The sequence below is a fragment of the Sarcophilus harrisii genome, chromosome 5 (genome assembly GCF_902635505.1).
Source record: "Sarcophilus harrisii chromosome 5, mSarHar1.11, whole genome shotgun sequence".
Taxonomy (NCBI): Eukaryota; Metazoa; Chordata; class Mammalia; order Dasyuromorphia; family Dasyuridae; genus Sarcophilus; species Sarcophilus harrisii.
In genome coordinates this window covers 119,844,531-119,863,922 of record NC_045430.1, presented here as the reverse complement: position 1 = coordinate 119,863,922, position 19,392 = coordinate 119,844,531, and the positions used below count along the sequence as shown (strand labels likewise).

The 19,392-nt window shown below is 33.8% G+C and overlaps 2 protein-coding genes across 2 annotated transcripts in view; both read right to left on the bottom strand.

The window, feature by feature from the left end:
• Positions 1-1,957, bottom strand: part of LRMP (lymphoid restricted membrane protein) — a 56,175-nt gene extending 54,218 nt beyond the window's left edge. The window contains exon 1 of the mRNA XM_023504682.2: positions 1,841-1,957. Within this exon, the coding sequence (XP_023360450.1) occupies positions 1,841-1,957 (117 nt within the window). The remainder of the gene's footprint in view (positions 1-1,840) is intronic.
• A 4,706-nt stretch (positions 1,958-6,663) lies between these two features.
• The window catches only part of LOC111721097 (lymphoid-restricted membrane protein), a 52,547-nt gene continuing 39,818 nt past the window's right edge, over positions 6,664-19,392 (bottom strand). Inside the window, exons 13-16 of the mRNA XM_031940197.1 lie at positions 18,903-19,037; positions 17,106-17,207; positions 16,096-16,259; positions 6,664-6,882 (exon numbers count right to left, since the gene is read on the bottom strand). Coding sequence (XP_031796057.1) covers positions 6,744-6,882; positions 16,096-16,259; positions 17,106-17,207; positions 18,903-19,037 — 540 coding nt within the window. The 3' untranslated portion in view covers positions 6,664-6,743. The remainder of the gene's footprint in view (positions 6,883-16,095; positions 16,260-17,105; positions 17,208-18,902; positions 19,038-19,392) is intronic.

The following is a 19,392-nucleotide window of genomic DNA, read 5'->3' as shown; positions in this document are numbered from 1 at the left end:
TGATTATTCATTACACAGTTACTGTAATGAATTAGATTTGAGCCATGTCTTTTGACTCAGTGCTTTTTCCACTATGCTACTTCACTTTTGGGACAGAAAAAAAGTAGTTTGAGTAATCAAAATATTGTCACAGAATTCATAACAGAAAATATAAATGCTTTATTCAAAGAAACCTGTCCCTAACTACTTTTATCTTATACATAATTCTGACAAATTTATTATTGATCACAAAGAAGATTAAGAGTAAATAAAATTAGAAGGGGGTAGGGAAGGAGGAGAAGAAAAATATAAGGAATGTTTTTAGAGATAAGTACAATGACAACAGTTAAAAGTGACAGATGACACTATTATGACAATGAATGAAGAGACAAAAACAAAGTTTTTCTTTTCAGAAACTTGAAATTCATTAAGCACAAAGACCTGGAAGTTCTTTGTGTAACAATTAAGCAGTCTTATACCTCAATAGCTCTGAAAGATATATCACTGAATTTCAGCAAGGTATAGAAATCTCCAATTACTCTGAAGTTAAAATACATGGAGATGAGTATGCAACATAATTTACTAAGATCTTCATTAAAAGTTAAAAAGTAAGAATACTTTGATACATAAAAGTAAAAAAAATCAATTTCTGGAAAATTCACACATATATAATATCACATTTCCCAATGATGATAAACAAAGGTATATTATATAAAGAAAAACTTAAAATGATTGCTGATTTGAACTCTAGAGCCTTAGTAAAACAGCATCTAACCCATGCCACAGAGAGGGAATAGATTAAAATCAAGAATAAAACATATTTTTGGCTACATTCGATGCAAAAATTTGATTTTAACTGTACAGTTGGGAGAGGCCAAAGCAAGAGATAATTTTAAAATTAAAGAAAAGAAAAATATTTTAAAACAATATATGTGAGGTGGAACACAGTAAGATCAAATAAGATAATTGTGTAAAGCACTTTTTTCTTGATGTGCTTTTTCTTTACACTGAAAATTTACAGATTGATCTCACTTCATATGAAGTATGTGGTAACAAGTAAAAGATCAAACTTGTAATATAGTGACCTCATTTGCAAGTGTATACATTTCACATCTGTAACTCCATCTTACATTTCTTTATTTTAAAAAAAGTAAAAAAAAAAATAATTCTCCCTTTCTACTTCTCTCCACTCAACTGAAAAGAAAAATAAATTTATTTTAACAAAATCATATACAAACAAAACAAATTGTCTCATTGGTTATAAACAAAAATATTTATGTCTTATGCTATACCTGAAATCAATTATCTCTCTATAATAGATAGTATATTTCATCATTGGATATCTTCTGGGATCATGAATGGTTATACAACTGATCATAGTTCTTTTAGCTTTTGAAGTTTGTTTTTATAGTGTTGTACAATTTTTCCCCTAGTTCCGCTCGTTTCATTCTTCATTAGCTTGTGTAAAGCACTTAAAACACACACATTGGAATGGATTTAAAAAATGAATAAGTTTATTGATAGAGATTTGGAAGGAATTTAAAATATGTTATATTTTATGAGTAGAAATTTATATATTTAAATGTAAATAGTTACAAAGCTGTTTTAAGGGTTTATTGTTATTAAAAATAAATTGCATTTTAAAAGCGTATTCCAGTGAATGTCAATCTTTCTTTGTTAAGTTAAGATAATGAGGCCCTATTTGTTCTATTTTTTCAGTGAATTCTATATCATGCCATAGTATCAATTAACAGACTCCTTCCTTCTTTTATTCCCTCTTATCAAATCTTTACATTAACTATAGAGTTAATAAGCTGCATCTCTAAAACTACAAGACTACAGGAAGATGCTCGTTCTATACAGATGTTTCTAGAGAGTTCTTTTCATCCATGCTGACACCATAAATCATGGGGAAAAGGACAGTCTTGTCCTCCACCCCCTTTTTGGTCCCTGTGACTGTGAGATTTGCTCCGGTCATTTTCCATTCTAGCCACAAGTGACAGAATCCCAGAAGTTGGAATTAAGGTTAAAAAAAGGCTCTAACACCCTGAATGGTTGAGTGCCTGGCACGGGAACTCAAAAATAGCTTTGGACTTGGAATTTGGTAGAACTAGGCTATATAGGAGCTGAATTAAACTATGAACCTAATTCCCCAGAGATGGAGGTGATAGGGAGTAGGACTAGGAAATTATGTTCCATTAAGTGGTGGGAAAAGTATTAACATATTTGGTTTTGCTATGCTTTTGAAATAAATATTCCCCTACCTAACTTGATTGTTGGGTAGTTAAAAAATGGCACTTTAGTAAAGGGGACTATTACAATTGAGAGAACATCCCCAGATTGCACTGGGATATTAGAGAATGTTCAGGTAGAATGAAATACAGCATTCAGGCTTTTAAGCAGTGGATACCAGAATAACATACATTACAATCAAATGTCATATAAATGATACAAATATGGGTTTAGGGGAGGAGGAATGGTACTCAGGGAGAATCTGGGAACAGCTTCAAAAAGGAGGGAATATGTAAGATGAACCTTAAAATATAGGGTTTTTAATTTCTTTTTTTAATTTAAATTTTGGCTATTATAAACAGCATCAATGGCAATTATTATTATACATATTCAGACTTTTGAATCTATGATGACCTCCTTTGAATGATTATTGATCTCGTTAGGAAGTGGTATGATATTACCAGTCTTAATCTATAAGTAATTCTTCAAATTGCTCTCTTTATTAGACTTTTTATATTCTAGTGCCAAATACCTTTGGCACACAGAGGACATGAGTAGGCTATAATATATTACCAAAGAAGGACAGGACAGGAGTAATATAAAGAATATCAGATATATATGATTAGAAAAGAAGTTGGGCTCGTATTCAAAGGCATTTTATATGGTTCCCTGTGTACCATGTCAAGAGATCTAGAAAAAGGCCTCCAGTTTCCTGGATGCCCAATTCCAGAGAAGATTTATAAGAGGACATAGATAAAAGATGGCATAAAGAGGTTGTACTTATCTTGGTGAAATCACAAATCCAATAAAAATGAACTTAATAATTGTTCATAAATTGAACCAAATCATACAAAAGGGATAAAATTTTGCCAAACTTCTTATTAAAGAGGAAAAATATTAACAACAATAAAAACAGAAAATAGGATGGATTTTTTTTTGACAGACAGAAATAGGGAAGAGTGCATTCCAGGGTAGGGGAAAAACACAAGTAGGCAGGAAAGTACAGCATGTGTTCAATGTCAGAAAAAATTTCATTTTCCAGTTCTGGGCATTTTCAGGGGCTGTCCCCTAAGTCTGGAATCTACTCCATCCTCATCTGCCTCTAGGTTTCTTTGGTTTCCTTTCAGTCCCTGCTAAACCTCTAGTTTTTATAGGAAGCTTTTTTTGATCCTTTTTAATGTTAGTGCCTTCCTTCTGTCAATTATCTCCAATTGATCTTGTACACAACTTGTTTGTCCACAATTATTTCTATGGTGTTTCCCCCATTCAAATGAAGCTCCTTTAGAGCAGAACTTTTGCTTTTCTTTATATCGCCAGTATTTAGCAAAATGCAATAGAATGTTAGTATGTTGTATGAATTTGTGAAAGGGTTGACTTCAGAGAAAGCTGAGAAGATTTGTATGAAATGATGCAGAACTAAGAGAACAACTGATACAACAATATTAACAATAACAATATTACAGAGATAAACTTTGAAAGATTTACAAATTGTGATCAGTGTAGTGACCAACCACAACTCCAAAGAACTGATGATGAATCATACTACTTACCTACTGATAGAGAAGTCACAGATTCAAGATGCGTCATGAGTCACGAAGTTTTGTACATGGTTAGAGCTAGAATTTAGTTTATTTGATTGTGCATACTTGTTATAAGGGTTTTTGTTTTCTTTTTCCTTTTATTCAATCATTTAATTTTGGGGATCATGGTTGGAGGGAGAGAAAATAAATGCTTACTGACTGAAAAAAGTAATAATGAAAATTCATTGACCAAGCCTGATCCCTTCAAAAAAGAGACAAGCAAATGTGCTTGCCTCTCTTCCTTGTGAAATATAGCAAAAAATTTTTATATAAATAAATATAATTATTTTTATAATAACTCCAAAGATCTGGGTTTGACTATAAGGATGGTGGTACCCTCAAGAGAAATGGGGAAGTTAGAAGTGGAAACAGGTTTTGAAGATCTTTATTGGGGACCCATTATTAACTTCATTAAAGTTATAATGAGGTCCATTTTTGAAATGCTGTAGTATAGAAGAAGCTTTTTTGACAAATGGTATAAAAAGCAGGATTTAGTTTTTTCGAAACAGAGGATACCACTAATAAATAGTAAAATTTATTATGGATAGCAATTGTAGAATATCATAGAAATCTAGGTCATATACTAGGAGGGACCTTCGAGATTATCCAGGCCAACTGTGTCACTTTACCCATGAGAACTGAGTCTAAGAGAAGTTAATTGACTTGCCCAACCTCACAAAGTGAGTGGCAGAACCAATATTTGACCTAAGACTTTCTCCTTCTAAAGTTAACATTAACATTCTTCTCTGATATGGAATTAAATTCAACAAACACTTATTAATTATTAATACATTTCAGTAGATCTGGGGATACAAAGGCAAAAAAAGGAAGGAAGGAGACAAATATTTATTAAATATTTACTATGTGAGAATACTTGCCATACTAGGGAAAAATTATTGGAAGCACAGGAAAGTGTCATTGTTTCCAGACTAATTTCTCTTCTAACTAGAAATGTAATAGGTCAATTTTTAAAAATCCAGTTTGAATACTTTACTAATTTAGCTCTTTGAAGGATTTTATCGAATCTCCAGGAAAGAAATGGAGATGAATACATATACAAAGAAAGTATTTGAGGCTATTTAAAAACAAGCCCACTTGAGATATTCTTAGATATATTCTAAGGCCTCATCATTGTGGGTATTCCTTTCCTTCAAAGCAGACAAACACATGCCTAAAACATATAAAGGGAAATCATAGAAAGAGATAAGAGCTCATAATTTACCACTAAATTTTATGCATGTTAATCTGATTATTTATTAATTATTTTCTTATTCGTACACATCTTGAGCTACTAAGTAGATTAAAAGATCACATTGGGAAGTGATTTACCTCATCATATGTGGTAATCTGTAAATGTTTGAAATGTAAAAACAAAACACAACAATAAACCTTTTTAAAAGGTTAATGAATTAAGAAGCAGTTACATAAGCTAAATTTGGTATGCCCGTAATGCAGCTTGCCATGCTTGGCCAATTACAAACAATGTGAAATCTTCTTCTCACCACTTATTTTTACAAGGGGCAAAAAGACTCTTTCATAGCAAACCTGCATGTTATCTGACAGTTTCAAATAAAACAAACTTTGCAGCTGAATTTAAGGAGAGCTGATAAGTTTTGGGTGTTTTGTAGGTTATCAAACCTGATATTTTAGAGCAGAATATTAGTTCTCAATTTTCCCAAACATCTCTCTCAAAAGAAGGCAAGAAGGCTATAGCAAATACAAAACAAATGAAGTTTACACTTCACCTACTAGCTTCAATTTATTTTAGCTTTAACTTCAATTTATTTTAGATGAAATCCTTCAATTTTAAAATAGTATTAAACTGTCTACAAAGTTTTGTTAGTAAACAGCCATAAATGTAAGCAAAATTTGAAAAACATCTTTGTTTTTTATCAAAATTTAAAGTAAGAAATGCTTTATTAAAGTTGTTGGACTGTTTTCTTTTCATGTATACTTAATGAATAGTCATAGAGTGCTAGCTATCATAGAGAGATTTAAAACAATTTTATGACATTGTTTCCTCCCACTGCATGGGTTAAACATCAATTTGAAGAAATCTTTTATTCTCTGGGCTCTAACCGACTTATAAAATTACCAAGCTAGACTATAGAGATTTTTTTTTATTTCCTCCATTTGCTCTTAGAGGAATTTTGTTTTTAAGAATTAGAACTACTGAAAGGTCCGGACCCTAATGAAAGTGCAGAAGAGCCAGTTTTGTTGTCAGGGTGACACAGACTAAACAGCCATTAGAAAAACCCCCAAAGGCCTAGGCCATAGGGTCAATCTTTGTCACCAGTTCAGATAATAATAGCAGTATGAACTAGAAAGCAAGTTTTCCACCCATAGCCCAGCTTTACGTTATATTTAAGGATGAAACAAAATGATTAAGTAGAGCTTACATTTTAGTTTCTTTCTCTTCGGTCCAACTATCTTGCAAGCATTCGATAAAGTGATATTTAATGCTTGGAAATCTTGTTCTTCAGAAACAGCTTCCTCCAGCTTGCACTGCAAAGACTCAATGTTTTCCTTGGCGACATGGAGGATCTGTCCTTGATCCTTAGGCTGGACATGTAGTGGGAACACTGAATTTTAACAAAGCAGCAAACTCTGAAAGCAATTGGCTGTCAATCTGATCTCTTTCTTGCACACAAAACTCAAAATTTGTTTTCCTTCTTAGGGGGTGATAAGCTCCTGCTGAACTTCTGCAATTCTGTATTTGCATGGGTTTGGTACGCTTGAGCTATTTCTGCAACGGTAGAAGTCTGTATGTGCCAAATTGCCTCTTTCATCAGCAGGCTAGGCTGTTAACACCACCTCTTTTACAACTCCTCTTTTTACTTCCTCTGTTTAGAGCAAGAGAACTGGGGTCTGAGCTGAGCAGTTCCCCTTTGGGTTTCTTTTTTTTTTCTCTTCCTCCATTTTTGCCTCATCATACCAGTGAGAGCCTGTGGGTTAATTAGTCAGATCCCCCTTTACCTGCTGCTCAGCATTCTCCAGTCGTTTGATAGCTTCTTGGAGCTGTTTCCTAAGTGTGTCTCCCTTGTTTAATGCATCTTCTTGTGACCTTTTAATAGCTTCTAACTGTTTCTCTCTAGAAGGGAGTGGGGGGGGGGGCGGGGATGAAAGTGCAAACCACAAGCTGTCAGTGACTTTTCAAATGTCACACACCTGGAGAATTCTGATATACTCAAATTCAATATAGTTCCTCATAAATCAGGAGACAAATTAAAAGGATATACACATTTTGTAATTCAGGCAGAAATGGCAGTTGGTGACCCATTTTATTTATTTTTGCTGCAAACTATTTCTCAGACTGCAAACTCCTTGAGAACAGGGACCATCTTTTGAAAAACACTACAATAAGACTGAGAATATAGGCATATTTGTTTTTTCATGATTTCCCTTTCCAAGAATTTAATCCAGTTAACCATCTTGCAAATCCGGGAGACTGCTCAGTAGCTTTATTTGAAACAAATGTAACATTGACACATTACCCCTTCTTTTTCAGCATGCTTTTCCTCTTCAAGACTTCTATCATGTTACCATTGGGTTATATTCTCTCTCAATTCCCAAGGAAATATATTTATCTCATATCTTTTGGGCTCCATTTTTTTTAGATAATATGGTAATCTAAATTGAGGAGCTAATGCAATAATTTGTTGATATTTTCACAGAGGCTACCTGAAAACAACTCTGGTTCTAAAGAAAACCAGAAAGTTAGGGAAACAGTAGAAAACTATTAGTACTTTTTGAAATTACAGTCTATTGACAGTGGGTCAGTAGCTTCATCTTTGCATATGATGACACCACAGACTTATTTTTTTTCTTGTACATTGCCCCAATAATAATGCCAGCTTCTTTCAAATTCATAGAATCTCCACTGGAACTTTAAAATCTAATTGGAATATAAAAGCTAGTAAATGTATCATTTATCTTTTGAGTTATATGACACAATGGATGGAAGGGTAGTTTCAGAATTAGAAAAACGAGTTCAAGTCCTAACTTTAATATACACTAAACTTATGACAATAGTAAAGTCAACCTAACTATTAGTGTCTCAGGCCACATTTTTAAGATTAGAAGTTAGAAATGAATTGTTGACTTGATTTGTATGTGTGTGTGTGTGTGTATGTGTAGTTTCTAATAAAAATAATATCACATGTCTAGACCTCTTCTCTTAAAAAAAAAAACAGTTTTATTTTCTAAGAGAAGCTGGTTCAATTAGAAAATTTTGAATTGTAAGGGAAGATTAATGCACTTTCCTACCACAGATTTTTCCATACTTATATTAATAAGTGTTTATCTAATAGTTTTCTTACCAATCTTTTACCTTCTCTCTCTCTCTTTTCCATTCCTTCTTCATTCTCTGAAGACTTACAATTCACTATTCCTAATGCATAACTCAAATAATATCATTGCCTTGCTCAAAAATCCTTGAAGTTCCTCATTGCCTATAGACTCAACCTGCCATTCAAAGATTTCTATAATCTGTCTACACCTCTGCCACTTAACTTATGCTCCAGATCCATAACCTATTTACTCATCATTGCTTCTAGAACACTTTCCCATACTTCCCTGTATATCTTTACTTACACTATTACACATGCCTGGAATCTAAATTCTATTTCCAATGTACTTCTTACTTGAAGCCTTCCATGATTTCTATAGCTTGGAGTTCATAGCTTATTTGTTTATATTTCTCTTATGTGTCATTTATCCTTATGTTCTATTTGGTATTGTAATTATTTATATAACTATTTTAGTTCCTTTTCTAAGCTATAAACTCCTTGAGGAGGGATTATATAATTTATTGTATCTCCCAACACTAAAGGGTTTTGATCATAGAAATAACATGATTATATTTCTGCATAAGAAGGATGCCTGGAATAGTTTGAAAGATAGACTGGAAAAGGGAAAAAATAAAAGCAGGAATTATTTCAGGATGGTGCATCTTAGTGCAGACCATTATGAATCATCCGAACTAGTACAAAACCCTTTAGTGTTGTTTTACTGTCTCTCTCCTAAGTTCCAGAGATATTCAAACCTGACAGCTAAAGAGAAAGAAATGGGGATAAAGGTCAAGAGAAGACAACTTCTTTTGGTCTTGAGGAAAGAAGGGAAAAAGGGAGAAAACAGATAAAGATCTCTCAACTATCTGGCCCCAAGAGAAAATAGAGCCATATAACCTAGACTCCTGTACAAAGAAGGAGTATTCCTGGACCCATTTTTTAAATTCACCCCCAGAGAAGCAATGGTATAACCTCTCAAATTGAAAGGTAGTAGTCATATAGAGGAAATGTGACTGAGTAGTAGGGAAAGCAGCCTTCCAAAGGATTATCCAGAGTTACTGGAAGGAAAATCCAACATATGAGGAGCTGAAGGAGCAGAAAGAGAGCGAAAACAAAACCAAATTCAAAAAATCAAGCTAATAAACAAAACAAAACTTTATTACTACAGTCATTTATACAATGCCTCGTGACACTCTGGCTTCTCAGGCAGCAACATTCCTCCCACAATCCTGACTCCAAGGTTACCCTGGCTTACGCTGCAGATTTAGGACTGCCTGTGCCCAGAACTGAAAAGAACATCTGAAACAGACCAAAACCCAAAACCCAGTTCCCAGGGCCACAGAGCCTTACTTCTCTAGCAATGTTAAGTTTGTTCCCTTTACAAAGGAATACAAAGACTTAGGATAGTACTGAAGTCCACAAGCTTATATATTTCCATCAAAATGGAAGTAGAACTTACTGGAATGCTAAAGGACTATTTATCTAGCAACTCTATAATTTTCAAGCTGGCTATTTAATAATAGGCACTTAATAAGGGCATGTTGACTTGACCTGTAAGTCAAAAGGAATCTCCACTGTAATATAGCCCTAAGCAGACATCCAGCCTCTGCTTGAAGACTTTCAGAGACACACTATCTTCTGAAATAGTACAGTATTCTTAGGAATAGTTCAAATTGTTAAGAGACCTTTTGTGATATCTAGTCTCAAGATGTTTTTTTAAAACTTCCATCCATTTTTCCTGGATCTGCTCTCTGGAACCAAACAGAACATGTCTAATCCTATTTTCATAGGATAGTATACAAATACTTAAATATAGCTAAGATCTTCCCCCACAGTCCCTTCTCCAGGTTAAATATCTTTGGTTCCTTCAATAAGGCATAATCTCAAGATTTTTGAGCCAGTCAGGTCATGATATGAGGAAAGTTCTGAGCCTGGACTCAGGAAGATGGAAGTTCAAATCCAGCTTCAGACAATTCCTAGATGTGTGACCCTAGGCATGTCACTTAATCTCTCTGCCTCAGTTTCCTTAACTTAAAATGGGGATAATAACATCATCTACTTTGTAAGGCTATTGTGAAAATCAAATGAGATACAATTAGCAAAACATTTAGCACAGTGTCTGGCACAAAGTAAGTACCCAATAAATGATTGGCTTGTATTCTTTCTTTCTGGTTGCCCTTTTCTGGGTGTTTTCCTCCTAATTAATTCCTGTACTTTGTTCCTCAGATCTGAATGGAGAAGTCCAGATGTGGTCTGACCAGGGCAAAGTACAAAGAGACTATCACCTCTTTACTCTCAAAAGCTATTCCTGTGTGGCAACCCAAGGATACTGCCACATCAGATTCTACTCTCAAATTTTCTTACTACTCAAAAAATCCCTAGATCTTTTTTTTAACTTTTCTCTGATCATGTCTCCCCCCCTCATTTTATACTTAACGACACTGATTTCTTGAATTGTGTCAGACTTTGCCTTTATTCCTGCTAAATGTCACCTTAATGGACTCAACTCCCAATGCTCCATTGTCTCATTATTTAATTGGAGTCTGCCTCTGCCAGCCACGGTTCTAGTTTTCTCTACCAGCCTTGTATCATTGATAAAACTATTAAGTTATCCAGGACTAAGCATGAATCCCTTCAATTATTCCATGGATACCTTTCACACTCACAATAAACTATCATTGACTACTGTGAGTTTAGCCATCCAAAGTTATAAATCCATGAAACATCTTCTTCTAACCCACATCTCTCCTTGTTTACCCAAAAGAATAAATAATGCCAGATTATTATTAAATTCTTTGTTAAAATCTAGGCAAACTATCTATGAAATTTTGTGAGGGACTACTATTATGCTGTAAAAAACAATGAGCAGCATGTTGATATTAGAAAAACATGGAAAGATTTAAAGGATATAATGAAGAGTGAAATAAATAGAACCATATATACAATAAGAAAAATTCTGTTTGATGAATAACTGTTAGGTGAATAATATTCTGAATAACAGAATATTAAGCCATTCTGAACATTATAAATATTCAAATTAACTAAAAAGGAGCTATGAAAGAAGATGTTATCTACTTCCAGAGAAAGAATTGATAAGTAGAAGTATGCATAGTATGGTTTTACATATTTGTGTATGTATATATATATATATATGTATGTACATTTATATACACATATACATATAAACACACATATACACATGTGTGTGTGTGAAGGGAGGGAAGGAAACAATTCAGAATTTAAAATGTAACAAAAAATAAATTTAAAAAATTTAAATGTAGGTTGAACAAGTAGTCAGCAAGTAATTACTCAGAATCACTGTTTCCCCATCTGTGCAATAGGGATTATAATCATTGCAATATCTATCTCACCAGGGCATCATGAATAAAGGACTTTACAAACCTAAAAGGAATATAAGGAAAAAAATTCCAATTAATCATTTGAAACATAAAGAAAATATGGCTAATCTGTCATGACTTATTCCTGACGAATCTATGTTGTACTTCATAATCATTACCTACTTAAATAAAATGATTTTTTATTATGAATTTAATCAAAATCACCTCACTTAACAGTAAGTTGATTCCCAACTAAGGAAAAGTATAGTAAGAGAGCATCTAACTGCTCTGCATTCAAATTGCCTGTATCAGATGAATTGCATGCTTGGAGAACTGGCAGAATATTAGATATGATTGTTGAACTATTTTTATGAATATGTGTAAGGTCATGGAGAATGGGATTAGACTGAACACTATTATAGATCTGGAGAAGGATAAATATTCTATTTGTTTTTAAGAGAAACAATATTTTTCTAGTTCTTTAATGAACCATTCTAGAATTATCTCAGGAATCAAAGTTAAGCTTTCTAGTTTATAGACTATCAGATCTCTCCTCTCCCTTTAAAAAATCAGGATAGTTGCCCCTTGCTGGTCTCATTGCATCTTTCTTGTTCTCCATTAGGGAAATAGTCTCCACAGTTTTTCAAATGATGATTACTGGCAAAAGGTCTACTACTTTCAGCATCTGATATAATTCATTTGGGTTGGGTGACTTGATTTAGGGCAAATAGTCTCTCTTACTGTATTTTTCCTTATATTGGGTATCAACTCCCTGTTAACTATTTTTTTCTATTTGAGAATTGCACCACATGACAAAGCAAATAGAAGCAAAATAAAAATGGAATAGCTCTGCCTCTTTTTAATTATCAATTACTATTGCTTCAACCTGCCCCAAAAGCAATCCTATCCTTTCCCTGATCTTCTTTCTCTCAAAGTAGTTAGAAAACCTAAAATCTTTTTGATGTTCTTTGCTTTCATCACTGATCTCAGCTCATTCAGAGCAGTGCTATGCCACACATTTATAGTCATAATTTGTTACCGATTCCTGTTTCCATTTGTTGTAATTTTTTTCTTTTTTAAAATTCCTCTTGGTTTATGACTTCCCTGCTCATTCACAGTTTCTCTAGACAACTTCCATTTTTCCTCCTCAGTGAAATTGTTTCTCTTGTGCTTTCTGAATTTTGTTATTGGGAATTTGCTATCTCTTTTGTTCTGACTCCCTCATAAAATTTGAGTCCATGACAATATATATATATATATATATATATATATATATATATTCTTGAACTAAAACTTATGAATTCCACAAATGGGATATATGGAAGAACATGCTCATTTTTCTTCTCTGTTATGGAAGTTTCCTTTCCAAAGAGTCTAAACCCTTAGGATAGTATATTTAAAACTGGGAGTACTTTCCTGTTTTTGTGAAAGGGTACTTCCCAGAAAGGGAAGGAGAACTGTATCTCCTGTTGGTGAGCTACCATAAATCCCTTGTATTTTTGTTTGTTTTTGATATTTTCTCTGAGGTAAAATAAAGATTGTCATAATTAAAATGTGCTTCTTTAGAAATTAGAACTTTTAAACACATCTGTTTGAGACTTGGAAATGAACTTTTAAGGAATTTTTAGGTTCCTATTTTCTTTTGGTCAATCTTTTAATAAAAGAAGGAAGTAAGGAGAGAAGGAAAAAGGAAGGTAATGAATATTTATTAAGTATCTGTTATATGTATGTATGTGAATATAATTTGATTCTCATAACAATTTTGAGAAATAGGTACTATTATTATCCCTTCTTTATAGAAATTGAGATTGCCTAGGGTTTTAGTTAGTAAGTGTTTAAAGCCATATATAAATTTAAGTCCAGACCTCTGTTTGCTGTCTTACCTAGTTACATGAAAGGGAAGGGATGGCTCTATTTGACATAGAGCCATACTCAGAAGGATATGAAATCAATATGTTTCATGATATAACTTTTGCAATTAAGCTTAATACATTAAGATAGACTCATTTGTTGTCAGATAATGTCACTAATGTATTTATTTTGGTTTGTCAAGAGCTTTTCTCATAATTCTCAACTGCAGGAAAGCTCAAGTATTAATGCCAAATTTTCCATCATGAAAGTGAATCTCAGTGTTTTATGGACTTGCCCAGCAATATAAGTCTAGTCAGGAGCAGAAACAGGATTGAAATTCAGGTTTCTTCAAGTATTTCCATTATACCACACTTCTTCATATTGAATGTAACAGAAGATCTGTATTCTTGGATGATTTCTAATTGGGCACAGTTTTGCCTGTACTTCTCTCTTAACTGTTCTTAATTTCTTGAAAGGGGAATAATGATAACCTAGCAGAGGGGGATGGTACCTCTCTAAGGAAGTGACATACCCACAACACCACCCACTGCTATGAGGAAGTCTGGACTCTCTGCTTGTTAGGGAAAATAGAAGAGTCAATCTTACATACTCTTTTTGATATTCTCAGGCACTTATCTCTGAGTGAAAAAGTTATTTTTCTTTTTTGAGTTATCTCTATGCTTCTGGCTGCTTTTTTCATATAATTTTGAGTTTTATATACATTTAAGTTCAGAAGAACTTTATTATTGCCATTGGATTAACATATACAGTTCTCATATTGGTCTTTCAAAGCCATATGTAATCTGACTCCATGGTATTAGAGTCAGAAAAGCTGAATTTAAATTCTGTCTTTGCTTGTAATTATGGACAGGTCTTTTGATTTTTTTGAGCCTAAATTTCCTCATCTTTAAAAAGAGGAGATTGTACTAGATGACTTCTAATATCTCTTGCAGCTGGAAATAAGTGGATTCTATGATCCTCCTTCTAAACTTATTTTACATTGCACGTCACACATTTATTTTCAACCAAAAGGGACTATTTGCTGTTCCTTGAGTTCAATAATCTACTTTGCATATCCATAATTTTACAGAAACTATCCTGCCACATATTCTTTTTTTTTAATCTCTACCTTTCAGAATCCTTCACTCACTTCATTAAAGGCTTACTTCAGTTGAGGAAGGCTTTCCTGATTTTCCTAGTTGTAAATGCTAACTCTTTCTCCTAAAGATTATTTACTTATTTATTTGTATACTATACTTTCCAAAAGAATATAAGCTCCTTGACCATATGAACTATATTTCATTTTGTCTTTGTATTCCCAGCTTCTTAAATGACGTTGTCTATATAATAGGTTCTTCATAAATGTTTGAGTAGAACATACATACAATAATATACACATATCCTACCAGAGCTATAAGAGACAGATTCTAATCTTTTAACCATTCAAGTTTTATAGATAAACTAAGACCTGTTGTGTTATGAGCAACATCTATTAGAATCCCAGCATGTGCACTGGGTTAATATTTCTTTAAAGGCAGAGGAGCTGTTCTTAAGACTTGTTCTTTGAGAGGATGAAATTTTGACCTTTTACATGGCATCCCAGTCACCTAGGGTACAAAAATCCCCAAGTCCAATAGCGTGTCTTACTTCCAAGAAGCCTTGTTTGCAATGAACCCTACTACTATAGGAAGAGAAAGAGCTTTCTCCTCTAGGAGTTTCTTTTTTTTTTTTTTTTTTTTTAAATAGCCTTTTATTTACAGGATATATACATGGGTAACTTTACAGCATTAACAATTGCCAAAACCTCTTGTTCCAATTTTTCACCTCTTACCCCCCCCCCACCCCCTCCCCTAGATGGCAGGATGACCAGTAGATGTTAAATATATTAAAATATAAATTAGATACACAATAAGTATACATGACCAAAACGTTATTTTGCTGTAGAAAAAGAATCAGACTCTGAAATATTGTACAATTAGCTTGTGAAGGAAATCAAAAATGCAGGTGTGCATAAATATAGGGATTGGGAATTCAATTTAATACAGTTTAATTCAATTTAATACAGTTTACAGAAAGCCTTATATTATAAAAATAAGCTTCCTTTCTTTCTAATCCTTTAACCTATGACTCCTCTCCATCCACTCTACTTTCAGCCATATTGCCTTACTTGCTGTTCCTCATACATAATACTTCATATTTCTAGCCTCTGCACTTTTGCACTGGCTGTCCTCCATGCATAAAATGCTCTCTCTCCTAATTTCTGACTGGGAATCTCTTGCTTCCCTTAAGACTTACTCCAAATACCAAATCCTGCAGGAGGCCTTTCCCAGTCCCTCAAGTGGTTAGTACCTTCTTTTCTATATCCTTTCATCTCTCTCTGTATTTATCTTTTATGCACCAATTAATATAGATGTTGTTTCCCCCATTAAAATGTAATTTCTTCGAGGATTTGTCTGGATCTCGCTTTGTTTATCTGCAAAATGAGAATGTTGGACAAGATAACCTCCAGTGTTACTCCAAGTCCAATTTATGGATCTGCGATATTTGTTATTCATTTTAAGTCTAAAAATTCTATTCTATGACTCTAAAATTCTTATTGTGAAAGAATATTATAATCTCTGTAGATCCAGACCTTTATTGCTCACATATTAGAACTTCTAAGTTAATTATGTAACATAGCATGTCATATCTAGCAAGTAAAAGGCTTCATGAGTACAAGTCACATTTTCAAAACCCAAACAAAAAAATAAGGGCCATATCACAGACTTACAAATTAATTATACATATGAAGTATGGATTTCTCAAACAAAAACAAACAGACATTACCTGAAATGTAATTCTTTCTTGACACAGTGATATTTGTGCTTGAATCTCTTCAAATTCCCTACCACTTTAATGAACTCTTTATCAAGAGATTCTTTGTAGTTTCCCAAGAGGCTCAGTTTTAGAATGCAGAGATTTAGCTTTGTTTCTAGGTCATGTTTGAGATTCTACAAGGAAAGTTACAAAACAAAATTATGTGTAACACATAGCTAAAGATGAATAAATCATACAGCCAGCATAAAATGTTCTTGGCTTTCCTATGGTGGCACTCAACCTTTCAAGATGCCTTGATAACGATATTTAAGCCCAGAACCAATTTCCAATCATGAAGAGGTTGGTGAATAATTACCCAAATTCAATAAGCATTTGCTGAGTTGCATATAATGTCTCTCCTTCCTTCCCTTCCTCCCTTCCTCCCTTCCCCACCTCTTCTCTCTCTCACACAACAAATATTATTTTATTTTCACAAACTCTGCGAGATACATGTTATTATTATATATTATTAGTACTGTACCCCTACACCACCTAGCTGTCTTTGAGGATCAGAGATGAAGCACACTACTCATATTTAGAGAAAGGTGATAGACTTCAGGAGAAGAAAGTTTTTTTTTACATGACCAATGGTGGAATTTTTTATAGTTGACTACGCATATTTGTTAGAAGGGTTTTCTTTTTTCCCCCTCTCTGTGTGGGAAGATAGGAGGAGAGAAAATAGATTTCTAATGGAAATAATTTTAAATAATAAAATGAAGACTTTTATAATCAAAAATGTTTATGGAAGAATGAATGAGAAATATATTCTCAACAGGGATGATTTAGGGGGCAAAATGTCAGAAGGATCAAGTCCCTACCTACTTGCTTACCTGTCTTCTCAGAAACAGAACTGAAGACATATTAAGGTAAAAGTGGAAGACTCAAATCAAACATGTTAATTCAGAATCATCACATCAAAAATTTTAAAAAGAAAGAGAAACATCTGGAAGAATCAAAAATATAAAATATAGAATACTTACCATAAGCCTGTTTTCCCATCTTTCTTTCACATTTATTTCTGGGTCAGTTACCCACTGAAGAGAAACAGCAATAAGCATTTCAACTTCGGAGATTTCTTCATGCTGTAAGAGATTTCCAAACCTCTAACTAGTAATTAAGGTGAAATACACATGCTGTTTTGTAGCAAGAAGTAATTTAGGACAAAATCCGGAGGGTGTATTAGGTGCTTCTGATGATGCTACTTAAACTACTCAGTTGGACACCAAAAAGAGCCTTTTTTGCACTTGGTGAGTCTCACCCATTTAAAAGTTTGTTTCCTTTAATAATGTACAAGTCAAACTAGGGCCACCTTCAGGGAGAAAAAAAGGTCACTCTCCTGTCTACATAAAATAGGGGCAAAATGTTTTCCTCTGAGAGGAGATCCTTTCAAAACACTAAGTTACAATATCAGAGATTTTAGTTGAAATATCAATCTGGAAGAAAGGAACCAGTAGCTACCAGAGAATTCTCCAGATACAATCAGGGCAAGTAGAAGAATGTCAAGTTAATGAAAGGTGGAATTTGAAACTGACTGATCCAGAATTAAAGAATTGACTTCAGAAAGGTTAGAGGAGAAAAAAAGCCTTTTTCATATAAGAGTTATATGCTACTCAAGAATATGGGCACTTACCTTTTATATTTTTTGGTCAAGGCATGTAATTTCATTGAAAAATTTACTCAGTGTTGGAGGGGATGTGGGAAAACTGGGACACTGATACATTGTTGGTGGAGCTGTGAACGAATCCAACCATTCTGGAGAGCAATCTGGAATTATGCCCAAAAAGTTATCAAACTGTGCATACCCTTTGATCCAGCAGTGTTTCTACTGGGCTTATACCCCAAGGAGATACTAAAGAAGGGAAAGGGACCTGTATGTGCCAAAATGTTTGTGGCAGCCCTGTTTCTAGTGGCTAGAAGCTGGAAACTGAGTGGATGCCCATCAATTGGAGAATGGTTGGGTAAATTGTGGTATATGAATGTTATGGAATATTATTGTTCTGTAAGAAATGACCAGCAAGATGAATACAGAGAAGCTTGGAGAGAATTACATGAACTGATGCTAAGTGAAATGAGCAGAACCAAGAGATCATTATATACGTCAACAACGATACTGTATGAAGATGTAATCTGATGGAAGTGGATTTCTTTGACAAAGAGACCTAATTCAGTTTCAATTGATCAATGATGGACAGAAGCAGCTATACGCAAAGAAAGAACACTGGGAAATGAATGTAAACTGTTTGCATTTTTGTTTTTCTTCCCGGGTTATTTCTACCTTCTGAATCCAATTCTCCCTGTGCAACAAGAAAACTGTTTGGATCTGCACACATACATTGTATCTAGGATATACTAGGACATATTCAACATATATAGGATTGCTTGCCATCTAGGGGAGGGGGTGGAGGGTGGGAGGGAAAAATCGGAACAGAAGTGAGTGCAAGGGATAATGTTGTAAAAAAAATTACCCTGGCATGGATTATGTCAATAAAAAGTTACTATATAAAAAAAAAAGAAGTCATAACAAAAAAAAAAAAAAAAAGAAAAATTTACTCAGGAAGCAAATCCCCTCCATTAATGCAAATTGATAATCAGACAGTTTTAGGGAGTTTCTGGGCAACAAAAAGTAGCTTACTCAGATTCACATGATTAATATATGTCTGAAGTGAAACATAAACAATGGCCTTTCTAATTTTTATCTCTTGTAGCATCCTGCTTTTTGTTGCTTAACAAATAAAATTTAAAAAGATTTTAGGGGTGATCTTTTCTTTGTACTATACCAGTTTTTGAAGGGTAAGAGTAAATTCTGTTTCCATCTGATCAGGTTCTCTCAGCAACAGCATCTTTTCTTTGTCCATTGTATCATCCAGAGATGATGAGTTGATTGAACTGTATAACCATTCTGATCCACTGGCCTGAAACCAATGCCCACCCCAAGCCCAAATAACAAAAAGTTAATCTCTTAAAGGAAACTTACTACTTTTGTTTTTAATATCATTGTTTTCATAATTCAGCAGTTTTGAAAGCTCCAAATAATAATCCTACTAAGTCTATTCAAACTGCAGCTATTATAACCTGAGTCAGTTTTATTCTGTCTTCATAACAGAAATCTCCCTACAGGTTAGCAAGTGAGCAGGCACCCAAACCTTACAATATTTCCTTGGATCTCCTCCCAGCCGAAAGGAACCTACTTCCTTTGATACAGTCTTTCCATGTATATGCTCTAGTACTCTTTCTTGAGCCATCAGTGTTATGTTTCATGTTCCCCTG